The sequence below is a fragment of the Clarias gariepinus genome, chromosome 7 (assembly GCF_024256425.1).
Source record: "Clarias gariepinus isolate MV-2021 ecotype Netherlands chromosome 7, CGAR_prim_01v2, whole genome shotgun sequence".
Taxonomy (NCBI): domain Eukaryota; kingdom Metazoa; phylum Chordata; class Actinopteri; order Siluriformes; family Clariidae; genus Clarias; species Clarias gariepinus.
Window position 1 is genome coordinate 538,627 of NC_071106.1, and position 16,374 is coordinate 555,000.

A 16,374-nucleotide genomic window follows, 5' to 3' on the forward strand; every position below is an offset into this window, starting at 1 on the left:
CACAAATCTTGGTGCTGTGTGTGTGTGTGTGTGTGTGTGTGTGTGTTCAGTGAATTGTCGTCTCCCTGCGGCAGAAATTCTGCATCTGAGAGTAAAAATAGATTCAACTGGAGAAGAAAAAATGCACCTCCCCCTCAGTACCCCACACACACACACACACACACACACAGTACTGCTTAAACATGTTATACTGATCCTTTGAGTGAAATGTTTTACCTTGAGTTGTGAATTTTCTCTGAATAAGTCCTGTTATTTACATTAGAGTGTATATTGAGGGACACACGTGAGGGACACACGTGAGGGACACACGTGAGGGACACACGTGAGGGACACACGTCACGTATCAGATCACGTCTACGTCACAGAGTCTTCTGAAGATGAATGTGGCCGACTGTGACCCTTAATAAAGCTTTAAACCCATCATCTTATAACACACACACACACACTCGTCCCCCCCCCCCAAGTTAATAAGGATGGCAGTGTGTCATGTGACTGAGAGTGTAAACTCCTCTGTTACACAGCGCTCACACTGGAGACTCCTTACACTCACGTCACACACACACACACACACACACACCTTACTCTCAATGTCTCTCACACACACATCCCTGAACAGTGTGTGTGGAGTGTGTGCTGTACACATCCCTGTGTTGCTATGGAAACAATAACACACCAGAGTGAGTGCATTAATATAAACCGGTGTTACTGACAGAGCTGCTGTTATAGAGAATGAATCAACACCTTCTGACCAATCAGAGCGCAGGACTCAGCAGTGCTGTGGAAACCATCGGTGAGCAGCAATTCAGGGGCCCAGGCACAGAGAGAAACACACACCGGGCGTGGAGTTTGGCGTGCATGTGTGTATGGTTTCTTAAAAAAATACCCAAATTTGTGTAACGAGTGTTTTAAATAGACAATTTATTCCTGTGAACACCTCCAGGGTCCGGGTTCAATGCCCGGCGTCTCTGTGTGGTGTTTGGATGTTTTCCCTTTGCTTGGTGGGTTTACAAGTTGCCCATAGTGTGTGACTGTGTGTGTGTGTGTGTGTGTGTGTGTGTGGACCAGAGGTCCTACCACCATTAAACACACTGGGCACCACAGGTCTGTTGGACTACAGAGGTTGCTAGATAGGTGCATAAAATAATAATAATAATAATAATAGCTCTTTAATGTTTTTTTAAAATGTTGACACACACACACACACACACACACACACACGCCCAGGAAAGGCACATGATGATCCTCTGTATTTCACTCGTCCTTCCTTCAGTCATGTTCTCCTTCTGTCTGCAGACATTACATAACACACCTTTCTCTCACACACACACACTGCAACTCCTTCTCTGTAATAAAATAATGTCTCTGTTTATTACACACACACACACAGCTGCTGAATCCTGTCTCCTGATTGGTCAGAAGGCTTTGATAGAACAGCACAGCTTTATATTAATGTCTCTTCTGTTCCAGTTCTGATTAAATCTGTGTGATTTACATAAAATAGCTGCAGCAGAAGAGATACAGTGATGGAGCTTCCTGATGGAGGAGTGTGAGCTGATCAGCAGGGAGGAAACACACACACACACACACACACACACACACACACACACAGTAATCAGACCGTTTGACGCCCTTGTTACATTAATTATACTCAATCAAGTATAAAAGTTTCTCCACAAAGTCCACCTGATGATGTCACTGCCAAGGAGCGGGGCTACAACCAGCCAATCAGAAGCTCCCCTTTACCTGACACACACACACACACACACACACACACTACAGGCACACCATCCTCCTTCTCTGTCAGCACTTTCCAGCTTCTTTCACTTCATCCTGCAGTGAATCAGTCACGTTAAAACTCGCCTTTATGTAAACACTAAATCACTAGTGTGTGTGTGTGTGTGTGTGTGTGTGTGTGTGAGAGAGAGACGTTTACAGCATTAAAGAACAGATATTAACTGAGAGTTAATGAACACAGACTGATGAGAAAATAAAATCCAGTTTAATCTTGTATTTAATGAACTTTCTTGAGCTCTTGTTCACACACACACACACACACACACACACACACACTCAGTAGCGATCGTAGTGTCGTCTCTGGTTATACGAATTCTGTTGACCTCCGTACCGCCGATCGTGTGACCTCTGACCCCAGCTGCCGCCGCCACCACCACCACGGTGATGTCTGCTGTCCTGGAAACTAAAGAAGACCAGAGAGATCACGAGAACCCCAGTCACACTCCAACACAATGTGTGTGTGTGTGTGTGTGTGTGTGTGTGTGCGTGAGAGAGATGAGTGTAAAGGCAATACCGAGCGTCTCTGCCCCTCCACGCCTCCACTATGGGGGGCGGAGCCGCAGGCTGCTGGAGATACCGCTGGAACTCCTCGTCCTGGGCCGAGAACCGGTGGGCGAACTGTTCCTCATAACTCTGAGCTTCAGCCATGCTGCTGGAGAAAACACCAACACACACACACACACAGTCAAACCCCATCACACACACACAGTCAAACCCCATCACACACACACAGTCAAACCCCATCACACACACACAGTCAAACCCCATCACACACACACAGTCAAACCCCATCACACACACACAGTCAAACCCCATCACACACACACAGTCAAACCCCATCACACACACACACACACAGTCAAACCCCATCACACACACACACACACAGTCAAACCCCATCACACACACACACAGTCAAACCCCATCACACACACACACACTCAAACCCCATCACACACACACACACCAGTCAAACCCCATCACACACACACACACACACAGTCAAACCCCATCTCACACACACACACACAGTCAAACCCCATCTCACACACACACACACAGTCAAACCCCATCACACACACAGTCAAACCCCATACACACACACAGTCAAACCCCATCACACACACAGTCAAACCCCATCACACACACAGTCAAACCCCATCACACACACAGTCAAACCCCATCACACACACACACACACACACACAGTCAAACCCCATACACACACACACACACACACACAGTCAAACCCCATCACACACACACACACACACACACACACAGTCAAACCCCATCACACACACACACACACACACACACACACACTCAAACCCCATCACACACACACACACACACACACCCACACAGTCAAACCCCATCACACACACACACAGTCAAACCCCATCACACACACACACAGTCAAACCCCATCACACACACACACACACACACACAGTCAAACCCCATCACACACACACACACCACAGTCAAACCCCATCACACACACACACAGTCAAACCCCATCACACACCATAAGAGCAGCTGGACACAATTAAAACACATGAAACATGATCTAATCATCAAAGCTGTAATGAACAATTACACACCAACAACACAGAACTCACTAAAAAACATTAAACACCATGAAACACAATTAACCATTAAACACCATTAAGCACAATTAAACACCATTAAACACTACGAATCACCATTAAACACCATTAAACACCATAAAACACCATGAAACACCACTAAACAACTAGACACCATCAAACAACGCGAAACACTATGAATCACCATTAAACACCGCTAAGCACCATTAAACAACACTAAACACAATTAAACACCATGAATCACCACTAAACACCACCAAACACCATTAAACCCCATTAAACATTCATGATAATTAACCACAGCTAATGCTAATGCGCTCAGTAACAGATAAAGACTGTATAAAATGAAAATGTTAAACTCACCCGCTAGTATCACAGACTTTTGCTTAATACGGAATTAAACTAACATAAGATATTTTTAATGACGTTTTAATTGTTTACTGGAGTATAATGTAAACAGCGCGAGCTGGTTGAGGGGTTTCCGCCCGGACGCTAAAGCCGCGTGTGTGCACCCTGTATTTCTGTCCCCCCCTCCCCCCACACTCAGTATAAAGGTTCCGCTGTGAGATGTGTTCCGACCGCTCGGGTTTCCCGGAGCGCAGGCGGAGCTCTCAGCGCGTGCGCCTCTCTCTCTCTCTCTCTCTCTCTCTCACTCACTCACTCACTCAGTCAGTCTGTAGTAACCGGAGTCACACCGGGGGGATGATGATGTCGGGGAGCGCGTGAGGACTCGAGCGGACCTTTAGATCAGCGCGTTCCCAGAGGAGGAGGAGTTACATTAATATTATAATTATAATTAAATCAAACCGCGGGCGGACTGCAGCGCGCGCTCGGCACAGAGCGGACACGGACAAGTTCGGAATTAATCCAGAGGGACCTTCATCATCATCATCATCATCATCATCAGCTCTACACCCCCCTCCCCCGACACGCACACACACTCAGACTGATGTAAGTACTCACCTGCACAGGTAACACGCGCGTGCACGCTCTCGGACCTGCGGTACTTTATTTCATATTACATTTCACACACACACACACACACTGAAGTCACATCTCACATGTGTGTGTGTGTGTGTAAAAATGAATTATAATCATTTTCATGTCAGAGACCGGGGGAAAGTGAAGTGTGTGTGTGTGTGTGTGTGTGGTGTTGGAGAAGTCTGTGAGTGTGTGTGGTGTTGGAGAAGTCTGTGTGTGTGTGTGTGTGAGCAGGTGGCTCGGCTCCGTGTCGGTGTTGCTCGTTCCCGGCGCGCGCGCTCTCTCCCTCGGACCTGAGCCCGCGCGTGCTGCGCTCACATTCACCCGGGGGTCTGTGTGTGTGTGTGTGTGTGTGAGAGAGAGAGAGAGAGAGCAGTGTTCGCGCTGTAGTTTCTGGGTGTGTGTGTGTGTGTGTGTCTGCGCGTGCGCGCGCCGCGATAACCTGGAGTTTGATCCGAGTGACACACACACACACACTCTCTCTCTCTCTCTCGCGCGCGCGCGCGCTGTGGGGATCAGAAGCGCTCCGGTTGATGACGGTCAGGTTTCAGAGTGTCGGGGACTGAAATGGAGTCGGAGTGGAGCTAACACACACACACACACACACACTCACACACACTTCACCCTCATAGCGCTCAGTGTCCGACCGGGATTCACGGCCATGGGGTGAGTACACACACACACACACACACACACACACACACACAGGTGGTGTTTAACATTAAACACTGGTTACATTTTATTTATTTATTTATTTGACTGAGTGTGCATTTTATTACACAGCTTTTATTACACACACACACACACACACACACACTTCTCAGCTGCTGAAGGTTCTCACACTCTGCCTGGCACTTGACACTCTGACCTGCTTTTATTAGACTCTAACACACTGCAGACTGAAACCAACCTGCTGCTACTCAGCCATTACTTATTTATTAATACACACACACACACACACACACACACACACACACACACACCTCCGCTAATCATCTCACTGTTACAGTACACTGCTGTTTATTAGTGTATTACACTCAGTGTAAGTGATTTATAAGAGTTAACTCTCCACATGACACTTTACATCTCTGAGTTCTGACTGTAGTGAAGGAGTGGATTAATGACTAGTTTCCATAGTAACGGCTCATTCAGTCAGGAGATAAACCATCTCTCTCTCTCTGTATACATATATAAATATATATCATATACACGTGTGTGACGTGAGTGTAAGGAGTCTCCAGTGTGTGTGTGTGTGTGTGTGACGTGAGTGTAAGGAGTCTCCAGTGTGTGTGTGTGTGTGTGTGTGTGTGTGTGTGTGTGTGTGTGTGTGTGTGTGACGTGAGTGTAAGGAGTCTCCAGTGTGTGTGTGTGTGTGTGTGTGTAGCTGCTGTAACACCAGAGAGAGAGAGACAGGAACTCACTTGTTTCATGAACATTAAAGGTAAAAAGTGAGACGTTCATTGCGTAATGGTGAGTGGGTTGCTGTGGTGTCAGAGGGATTAGAACACTCGGGGTCATGCTGTTGGAGGAAAATCATCATCAATCATCAGGAAGAGGACGTCCACTGCATCACACCCCTCTGTGACTCAGTGCCTTTCTGTCATGCCTCCACAGGGTGTAGTTTACTATTTACATTAAGATGTTTGTTTGACGCCACAAATGATTTTAATTAGTTTTAATTGTGTGTTCGAGTTAAATGAGGCATAAAACACGACGTCCAGAGCGTCTCTGTAACACACACACACACACACACTGCATCCGCTGGACAGATTTATACTTCTGCGCTCTGATGCTTATGTCTCACGCACACACACACACACACACACACACACACACACACACACACACACACACACACGGCTGCCAAACCGGGAACAAGCATAGGCAGGCGTGCGTGCGTGTGTGTGTGTGTGTGTGTGTGTGTGTGTGTGTGTGTGTGTGTGTGAATAAAACTGGTCCGACATGTCAGAGCTAACAGACCAGTCGGAGGAGTCATGACTTGCACAAACACACACTGAAACTGGCACACACACATTCACACACACATGCATATATACCACTAACACTACCGAACAATGCACAGATAAACTGTACACACACTCACACACGCCACAATGTGTGTGACTCAATCGTTCCATAATCCACCTACAAATACCCAGTCAGGGTGTTGATCCAACAGGTCAGGGGTCATACAAAAGTGTTTCTAGAGTCAGGGTAAGGTGATTTATTTACAGAGTCTGCCTCAGAGGTAGAGAAGTGTGGTGCACTAGAGTCAGAGAGCCTGGGGAGCGCGGTTTTACGGTGAGATTTAAGGTATTCCCAGGTTTGCCTTATGGGTCAGAGGTCAGATTTAATTGTGCCAGCGGTGAGGGTGGAGAGAAACATCTCCCTGAGGTGATGTAATGGTTTTGAAAGGCGAGGGTGGGTCGTTAGGGGTCGTTAGGGTGGGTCGGGGTGGATCAGAGTCATGGGTTCTTGTTTAGAGATGGGGATTTAACATGCTCGGAGGTTCATGGTCCAGAGATCGTATTGTCAATGTTGGGGGGTTTAGGGTGACTTAAGGTCATGCTCTGGGGTAATAGTAAGGAGCTTTGGGTTAGACTTGTAGGGTTACAGTCTGAAGGTGCAGGTTTAAGTTCAAGGTTTTGGGATTCTGACTTGGGTGATTAAGTTCATTATAGAGTCTAAAGGTCAGGTAAGCCGCTTTTCCACTAAAGTGAACCAGGTACTAGTTCATTTCTTGGGCTAATGCCTGTTTAGAGCGGGTTCAATAGCGGACTTCCTAAGAACAGGCTTTGTTTTTCCATGGGCAGGAGAGTCGGGTCAGTACGTCACTGTATACATTCCTGTACGTCTCTACTTTCCCAGCACTGTTAGGCGCAATGCTAGTGCTAGCGGTAATGCTAGTGGCCAAAATAATAATGGCGGGACAAAAATGCTAGTGGCAATTTTACAACGTCAAACCTCAGCATGACTTTGCAAGCAGTTATTTGAGCTTTATTCCTACTGAGAAGCATTTGACCTGCTCGTCCATTTTTTTCTGTGTCCGTTTTTTAAAGATGGCGGTCACAAACTTTTAGTTGGTCGTGATAATCCCGCCCATAGTCTCTGGCGCAAGCGGTTCTTTGTTCTTTTCTGGCAAAGTTACGGTGCCGCCATGGATCCGGTGTTCTTGTCTGAGTTCCGGTGCTTTGGCAGTCTTAAAATAAATAATTGGTTGGAACTCAAGAACCGGTTCCAAAATAGCTCTAGAACTGCCTTGGTGGAAAAGGGGTACTAGTGGGTCTGGGGGTTCTCTGATCAGGGTTCTCTAATCAAAGTAATAGGGTACTAGGGTCTGTGTTAGAGGTCTAAGAACTTATCGTCAGGTCATGCTTTCATATGTAAACAGTGAGTGTGTGTGTGTGTGTGTGTGTGTGTGCACCTATTTAAAGACTGTTTGACATATTAAGGCTCCACCCAGTTTGCCTTCAACTCATAACTCTAACCTGCTTACAGGGTGTGTGTGTGTGTGTGTGTGTGTGGTCCAGTAGAATATGACATACCGCAGTAATACTCTGTTAATCACACAGTTTGTGCTACCACTTAGTGCTACGGGTTTACTGATAATTAGCTAAAATCGTCCACAGTTTCCAGTGTCAAGCCCATTAGCATGCGGGTTCCCCCTCCCACCCCCCACCACCATGTGTTCATTCCTCTGTATTTAGGAACAGGTACGACTGCATTTTTGTACTTAAAAAGAATTTCTGGCATCTAAATATCTGGTTTCATGTCAGCATGCGGATGATCTTCCATTTTCATTCCTGGTGAAACCTTCAGAGCAGAAAGACGAGAGGAACAGGACGGAGGACGCACCTGTCTCGAACCCTGACTTGATCACAATGTAGTGCGCGCCTCCACACGGTGGCCTGAGCGTGGTGTTAATGTGCACTGTGTAGTGGGCAGGGTTGTGTGACGTGGGACATGCCTGCAGTCTTAACACTGTGTGTGTGTGTGTGTGTGTATTTCAGGGAGCAGCCGATCTTCACCACTCGGGCTCATGTCTTCCAGATCGACCCCACCACCAAGAAGAACTGGGTTCCTGCCAGTAAACAAGCCGTGACCGTGTCTTACTTTTACGACAGCACACGCAACAGCTATCGCATCATCAGTGTGGATGGGTCAAAGGTCAGCCGGACGGAAGTCTCATTCAAGTCTCACTAGTGAACATCTCTCCACCGAAATCTCTAAAAACACATAATTATGCTCATTTAGAATCCTCATGTCTTCCATCACAGGCTAATATCGCTAATGTTAGCCAACCTGGCTATCTGATATTCAAACTTGCAGCAACTACATTCCAACTCTCTCTAATTTATTTAACATGCTCTCAGAATACATTTGCCATATGTTGCCGTGGCAACCACCTCTGTTTTTCTCTAAAGTTAGACAGTAGTTAGCTAGCTGTTAGCCTGCTTCGCGCACACGTGCTGTAGATCAAGCTTCCTGGCTTCACACAACATCGCCTCCTGATTTAGATGTGACCGTCCAAACCTGTGTAGGTTATCATTATAGGGAGTTATAAAAGTGTGTGTGTGTGTGTGTGTGTGTGTGTGTGTGCCACCATCAGTAATGATCATCTGCTCAGTTTTCAGACCTCTGACCGAGTCCCAGCTGTTCGCGGTGGGTTTATGAGTGTGTGGTTTCTTGTATGTCAGACATTGGAGGCTTGATGGATAAGCTAACAACGTAGCCATGCTAACAGTGTTGTGTAGTGTTGTGGGGTGGGGTGCTGTGCAATGTTGTGTAGGGTAGTTGTGTAGATTTGTGTAATGATGTGTCATGTATTTTGGTAGTGCAGTTATGTCTTGGGTAGTGTTCTGTACCGTTGTGTATTTCTGTAGTTTTGTTGTTTAGTTATAGCGTTGTGTAGTGTTGTGTAGTGTTGTAATGTGTTGTGTGGTGTTTTGTTATTACCCTGGCCATTTATCCTCATGATGTAAAAGAAAACATGATCCATCAGAACAGGTCCCTTTTTTCCACTGCACTGTGCTCCAGTTCTGATGCTCTTCTTGTTCTGAAGCTTTGGGTGGAGGACACGGGACAGCATGAGCACCCTGACCGCTATGGAGCTCCATGCCTATCAGAAACAAAGTTGACTTTTTCAGCATTTTAAGCTGCAGTAATTTTCTTCGCGGCTCTGTGACCCCTGGGAGCCCTTCACCCTGTTGCCGGGTTGCTGGTTTTTCATCCTTGCAGCTCTTTTGTCAGGTCCTGACCCTGGAGACCGGTAACGTCCCACAAGAGAACCACTGCAGGTTTGCAGAAGCCTTTCCCCGGCCATCTAGACGTCACAATCAATCATTTGTTAAATTCACTCAGATCCTCGCCCATATTTGCTGCTCTCTACACATCAACTTCGGAGACAAAATGTTCACTTGCTGTGTAATAAAACCCAGTGTCAGGTACCATAGTAAAGAGTAAATGTTGTTCCTTTCATCTGTTCGTGTATATAATGTGTAATGGCTAATAGCAGCATGTTGTGTTGTGTACTGGTGTGTTGAGTAATGTTGTAGTACTTAGTGAGCAGCTGTCCATCTGTCCATGATTTCATTAGTGTGTGTGTGTGTGTTTAGCTGGGTGAATCCGGTGCGTAATGGAATTATGGAGCAGAGTAATAAAGTTTTGGGTCGTCGCTGTGGCGTGATGCTGTTTCTATAGCAACTAAGAGATGGGCATCAGTCTTCAGTATAAAAAAAAATATTCTTCATGACTACATTTAGAGTGTCCTTACAACCTAGGTGTAGTGTGTGAAATATAATGGTGTGTGTGTTTGAGAGAGAGATATCCTTAGGACTTTGATGTTTCAGGACAAATGTGCTGTCTTTCTGCACTGCATGTACACTGTGTTGCCATGGAGACATTCCTCTGTGTGGGGACAGTGAAACACGCGCACACACACACACACACACACACATGCACACACACACACACACACTCCACCTGTCTACTAAAGGCACCCGCTGGTCTCACACCCAGTGTCAACATGACTGATAGATGTAGGAGGAAATGGGGTTTACACACACACACACACACACACACACACACACACACACACAGGAACTGTTTGATGACCTTTCTGATCTCTATCAGTATGAAGATTACCGTTTATCTTCCAGCCTTAAACACACACACACACACACACACACACACACACAATGCAGTTCTCAGGTTTTGCATGTAAGTATTTGCCTTCACACTAATAGCGGTTATATCAGTGTTGTAATCTGTGTGTGGGGTCAAGGTCACGGGGGGGGGGGGTCGTTGGGATTATAATGGGTGGGGGGGGGTTGGGGTGGTTGGGGTTATAATGGTGGGGGGGTTGGGGTAGTTGGGGTTATAATGGTGGGGAGGGTTGGGGTCGTTGGGGTTATAATGGTGGGGAGGGTTGGGGTCATTAAGGTTATAATGGTGGGGAGGGTTGGGGTCGTTGGGGTTATAATGGTGGGGAGGGTTGGGGTCGTTGGGGTTATAATGGTGGGGGGGTTTGGGGTCGTTGGGGTTATAATGGTGGGGGGGGTTGGGGTCGTTGGTTGTTATAATGGTGGGGGGGGTTGGGGTCGTTGGTTGTTATAATGGTGGGGGGGGTTGGGGTCGTTGGTTGTTATAATGGTGGGGGGGTTTGGGGTCATTGAGGTTATAATGGTGGGGGGGTTGGGGTCGTTGGTTGTTATAATGGTGGGGGGGTTTGGGGTCGTTGAGGTTATAATGGTGGGGGGGTTTGGGGTCGTTGGTTGTTATAATGGTGGGGGGGGTTGGGGTCGTTAAGGGTTATAATGGTGGGGGGGGGGGGTTGGGGTCGTTGAGGTTATAATGGTGGGGGGGGGTTGGGGTGGTTGGGGTTATAATGGTGGGGGGGGGTTGTGGTAGTTGGGGTTATAATGGTGGGGGGGGTTGGGGTCGTTGGTTGTTATAATGGTGGGGGGGGTTGGGGTCGTTGGTTGTTATAATGGTGGGGAGGGTTGGGGTCGTTGGTTGTTATAATGGTGGGCGGGGGGTTTGGGTCGTTGAGGTTATAATGGTGGGCGGGGGTTTGGGGTCATTGAGGTTATAATGGTGGGAGGGTTGGGGTCGTTGGTTGTTATAATGGTGGGGGGGGTTGGGTCGTTGGTTGTTATAATGGTGGGGGGGGTTGGGGTCGTTGGTTGTTATAATGGTAAGGGGGGTTGGGGTCGTTGGTTGTTATAATGGTGGGGGGGGTTGGGGTCGTTGGTTGTTATAATGGTGGGGGGGGGTTGGGGTCGTTGGTTGTTATAATGGTGGGGGGGGTTGGGGTTATAATGGTGGGGGGGGTTGGGGTAGTTGGGGGTTATAATGGTTGGGGTGGTTGGGGTTATAATGGTGGGATGGTTGGGGTGGTTGGGGTTATAATGGTGGGATGGTTGGGGTGGTTGGGGTTATAATGGTGGGATGGTTGGGGTCGTTGGGGTTATAATGGTGGGGGGGTTGGGGTCGTTGGTTGTTATAATGGTGGGGGGGTTTGGGGTCGTTGAGGTTATAATGGTGGGAGGTTTGGGGTCGTTGAGGTTATAATGGTGGCGGGTTTGGGGTCGTTGAGGTTATAATGGTGGGGGGGGTTGGGGTCGTTGGTTGTTATAATGGTGGGGGGGTTTGGGGTAGTTGGGGTTATAATGGTGGGGGGGGGTTGGGGTCGTTATTATTGTAGAATTTGTTTGTGTGTCTGTAGTCTACCTTTTCAGCCATTCTTTTTCTAACTTCAGATAGTAACAGCAGGGTGTGTGTGTGTGTGTGTGTGTGTGTGTGTGTGTGTGTGAGACAGCGTGAGACATAGTGACGGTGGTGGTTTCAGTCTTTGACGTTAATTTGCGCTCACTTCGACGTTGCCATGAGATAAAAATCCTAATTACTCTGTTGCATCACACAACAGCTGTCTGCTATTTGTGGGTGGAGCCCTGGCGTGTGCGTGTCTGTGTGCGTGTCTGTGTTTGTGTGCGTGTCTGTGTGTGTGCGTGTCTGTGTGTGTGTGTGTGTGTTAGTCTGACCCCTTTTTTTCTCTTTTTGCTTAAAACATTTTGATATTCAGTACTGATGCATATGTCTTGCGTATGTAATATATCTGTGTGTGTGTGTGTGTGTGTGTGTGTGTGTGTGTGTGTGTGTGTGTGTGTAGGTGATCATTAACAGCACCATCACCCCCAATATGACCTTCACGAAGACGTCACAAAAGTTTGGTCAGTGGGCCGACAGCCGCGCAAACACTGTGTTCGGCCTCGGGTTCGCCACTGAACAACAGCTGGCCAAGGTCTGGACACACACACACACACACACACACACACACACACACAGGGATTTGGTGTACATTAAAGAACTGATATCTTTTTGTTTGTGTGTGTGGATACAGTTTGCTGAAAAGTTCCAGGAAGTGAAGGAAGCGGCTAAAATGGCACGAGAGAAATCTCAGGATAAAACTGACGTGTCCAGCACCCACTCACAGGTACGTGTCCTTATCACCTCTACATCATCTGTGTATTACATGGAGCTCGAGACACACACCAGTGAGTTCAGTCTGTGTAAATAAAAACAAACATCTATTTATTGGTGCTCACGGTCCCAACCTCACAGAGGAAGCACTGGAATGGCGGTGTCTCTGTAGTGTGTGTAGTCGTCTCTACTTCAGTGTCTTCATAGTGTACAGTAGGTGGTAGCATGGGGTATGTGCCGTCTCCGCGGCCGGTGCCGTCTCCGCGCCGTGTGGAGTTAGTAGTAGTTTGGGAGTCGTCGCTTTGGGTTAACAATAAATGAGTCTGTCTGGTTTCGGTTGTTTCACACTGCGCTGTCCAAGGCCTCACTAACGGTAATTCTAATAATTCTCCCCTGGATATTGTCGCAGCGCTGCGCCGTCGCCCTCGGCTTTATGTCCGAACATTCTTTGTGCTCCACATCTGTTCAAATCCCTTATTGAGAACCCGAGTGTCCTCCAGGGTGCCGATGTCCTTCTGTTAATCACCTCCTCGTCTTTTATCGGACCATTAACTCGTCTCCACTCGAGGTCACAGCGCTCGGTTTCCTGTGCTCCTTTAACTGTACTGTACACACACACACACACACACACACACACACACACACACACACACACACTGCACTGGACTCTTGAGTTGTAGTCGAGCAGTGCGTAACCAAACCTGAAGAATATACTTTAACAATGATTGTGTAACACTGTGTGTGTGTGTGTGTGTGTGTGTGTGTGTGTGTGTGTGTGATGCTCTGATGCTGTCAGGAGTCTGGCCGTGACACTCCGCTGTCCAATCAGGCATCGAGTATGAACGGGACAGACGACGATAAAATCTCACACACGCCTGATAACACAGTGCTGATGAGCGAGAACAACCGACTGAAGTCTGCTGTGGAGCAGAGGTACACACACACACACACACACACACACACACACACACACACACTGAAACTACACACTCATTTAAACAAACCTAATTTTTCTAAAAAAACATAAAAATGCTGCTTTTAGTCCATCTGTTCATTTGCATAACGCAGTAGTAAAGTGCTTTTCATTAAATCAGAACGTTCTGCAGATCGCTTATTGCCGCTTTAATCCCACAGTGAAATATATTAACATTCCTAATTATCTGCTAAATTACACATCACTAAAGCCCTAAGAAGCCTCTGCACATCACATATACAATATATACATACTTGGTGTGTGTGTGTGTGTGTGTGTGTGTGTGTGTGTGTGTGTGTGTGTGTGTGTGTGTTTAGCACTAATCAGTACGAGTCGGAGCTGCAGGCTCTAAAGGAGAGTAACGCTCGGCTGTCGGACGCGCTGCAGGAAGCAAACACCAGTGTGGAAAAGTGGAAAGCACACACCTCTGCATGCCAGGAGGAGAACACCATACTCAAGAACAAGGTCTCACACACACACACACACACACACACACACACACAAAAGTACACAGCCTCACCCTCGCACATACCAACCTGTACATCAGCTTTCTTAAGACTGTGTGGGTGTGTACTGAAGAGGCATGCGCTATAAAATGTGTAATTTGTGTGTGTGTGTGTGTGTGTGTGTGTGTGTGTGTGTGCAGATTGCAGACCTTGAAACAGTGTGTAAGGAGGTGAATCAAGAGAAGGAGAAAACCGCTCAGCTAAATACCCGAGTGCAGAAACTTGAGAACGCATTAAAGGACAAAGAGCAGGTAACACACACACACACACACACACACACACACACACACACACACTGATTACAGTCATGATAATCCGCTCTTAACGTTCCTCACTCATGCTGTAATTATAATCATTATAAAACATCTCTCTCTCTCTCTCTCTCTCGCTGTTCTGGTTAAATTCAAGCACACACAGCCTGTAGCTCCGCCCACCATTCTGTCGGGTTCCTGCAATGAATTGTGGGTAAAAATGATTCATAAAACCGTAAAAGAAACCGTGTTCTGACTTGTGGGCTAGTGATCGTTTCGTTCTACTGTGTGTGGAAGCTCCGCCCACTAATCACTTATTCATATTCAACATGCCTCATTTATCTTCACCTAATTATCACACGGCGCACCACAGCCTCCTCTCACACACACCTATATATACACACGGTGCCATGAAAAAGGATTTGCCCCCTTCCTGAATTTGTACTCCTTTGCACTCTTTATTAATGGAAAAAAACACTGTCCAGACCTGCAGGACCCCGTGTGAAAAAGTTATTGTCCCCTCGTTTAAAGCTAAGTTAAATTTCACCTGCCACCCTGCCAGACACGTTAAATCAAGGAATCACTAAATGAAACCTATCTGAAAACATGAAGCATGCTGAAGCATCTCACCACAATCTAAAGAAATTGAAGAACAGATGAGAAACAGTGGAGTAGTTAACATTCATCAGCCTGGAAAGTGTTACAGAGCCATGTCGAGGACCTTGGGACACCAGATTTACCAAAAACATCTTGATTTTCTGGACAAATAGTCTGTAGACTGATGAGACACAACTTTTTGAAAGGTGTGTTTCCCGTTACATCTGGTGTAAAACACAATGTTTCATAAAAAACATCAATATTTAAAAAAAAATTATAATAATAATAATTTGTGCGGCCTGGTCAAAGTCCAGACTTAAATTCGATTGAGATGCTGTGGCGTGACCTTAAACAGGCTGTTCATACCCAAAAACCCCACAATGTGGCTGAATTGAAACAATTCTGCAGAGAAGAGCGGGCCAAAATTCCTCCACAGCGATGTATAAGCCAAGCGTGGCACAACCAGTTATTAGGTTAAGGGGGCAATTACTTTTTCACATAGGGCCAGGCAGGTTTGGACAGCTTTTTTCCCTTAACAAATAAAATCATCATTTAAAAACCACATTTCGTATTTACTGAGGTCATCTTTGTGTCATATTCTAATTAGTCTGATCTCAACCATTTAAGTGTAAAAACAGGAAGAGGGCAAATACTTTCTCACAGCACTGTAAATGCATATAAACATCAATTTACATTTTATTGATCCTGAAAAGAATTACAACAGTAATGTAATTAATTTAATATCGTTTACGCCACAGTTTCCTCCAGTTTACATGGAACACTTTAGTTCCTCTCGTATGTCGACTTTATATAAAATACACAAATATATCGTAATACGTAATGTCCTTAAAGTGCTTTAGAATTCACACTAATAATAATAATAATAATCTAAACTCATTTAAAGTGTTTACATTTCAATGCAGCTATATACAGTGGTGTGAAAAACTATTTGCCCCCTTCCTGATTTCTTATTCTTTTGCATGTTTGTCACACTTAAATGTTTCTGCTCATAAAAAACCGTTAACTATTAGTCAAAGATAACATAATTAAACACAAAATGCTCCAAATTGAAAAAAAACTCCAAATCTACATGGCCCTGTGTGAAAAAGTGATTGCCCCCTTGTTAAAAAATAACTTAACTGTGGTTTATCACACCTGAGTTCAATTTCTGTAGTCAC

The 16,374-nt window shown here is 46.2% G+C and overlaps 2 protein-coding genes across 5 annotated transcripts in view; one reads left to right on the forward strand and one right to left on the reverse strand.

The window, feature by feature from the left end:
• Window positions 1-1,977: 1,977 nt before the first annotated feature.
• On the reverse strand, window positions 1,978-4,394 carry LOC128527535 (RNA guanine-N7 methyltransferase activating subunit-like). Of its 3 annotated transcripts, none has more exons than XM_053499969.1 (3): window positions 4,371-4,394; window positions 2,309-2,443; window positions 1,978-2,197 (listed from the first exon to the last, which is right to left on the reverse strand). In XM_053499969.1, the coding sequence occupies exons 2-3, from the start codon at window positions 2,440-2,442 to the stop codon at window positions 2,071-2,073; spliced, it is 261 nt and encodes an 86-aa protein (XP_053355944.1). In that variant the 5' UTR covers window position 2,443; window positions 4,371-4,394; the 3' UTR covers window positions 1,978-2,070. The 3 variants fall into 3 exon arrangements, with proteins under 3 accessions (XP_053355944.1, XP_053355943.1, XP_053355942.1); XM_053499968.1 differs by lacking the exon at window positions 4,371-4,394 and adding an exon at window positions 3,771-3,915; XM_053499967.1 differs by lacking the exon at window positions 4,371-4,394 and adding an exon at window positions 3,771-3,915 and having other exon boundaries at window positions 2,309-2,446.
• Window positions 4,319-16,374, forward strand: part of homer2 (homer scaffold protein 2) — a 15,942-nt gene continuing 3,886 nt past the window's right edge. The window contains exons 1-7 of one of the 2 annotated variants that reach the window (XM_053499953.1): window positions 4,319-4,358; window positions 8,399-8,555; window positions 12,559-12,690; window positions 12,790-12,882; window positions 13,666-13,802; window positions 14,160-14,307; window positions 14,489-14,599. In XM_053499953.1, coding sequence (XP_053355928.1) covers window positions 4,357-4,358; window positions 8,399-8,555; window positions 12,559-12,690; window positions 12,790-12,882; window positions 13,666-13,802; window positions 14,160-14,307; window positions 14,489-14,599 — 780 coding nt within the window. In that variant the 5' untranslated portion in view covers window positions 4,319-4,356. Of the gene's footprint in view, window positions 4,359-4,895; window positions 5,055-8,398; window positions 8,556-12,558; window positions 12,691-12,789; window positions 12,883-13,665; window positions 13,803-14,159; window positions 14,308-14,488; window positions 14,600-16,374 lie in introns of those variants that run through there. The other variant, XM_053499952.1, reaches the window with a different exon arrangement.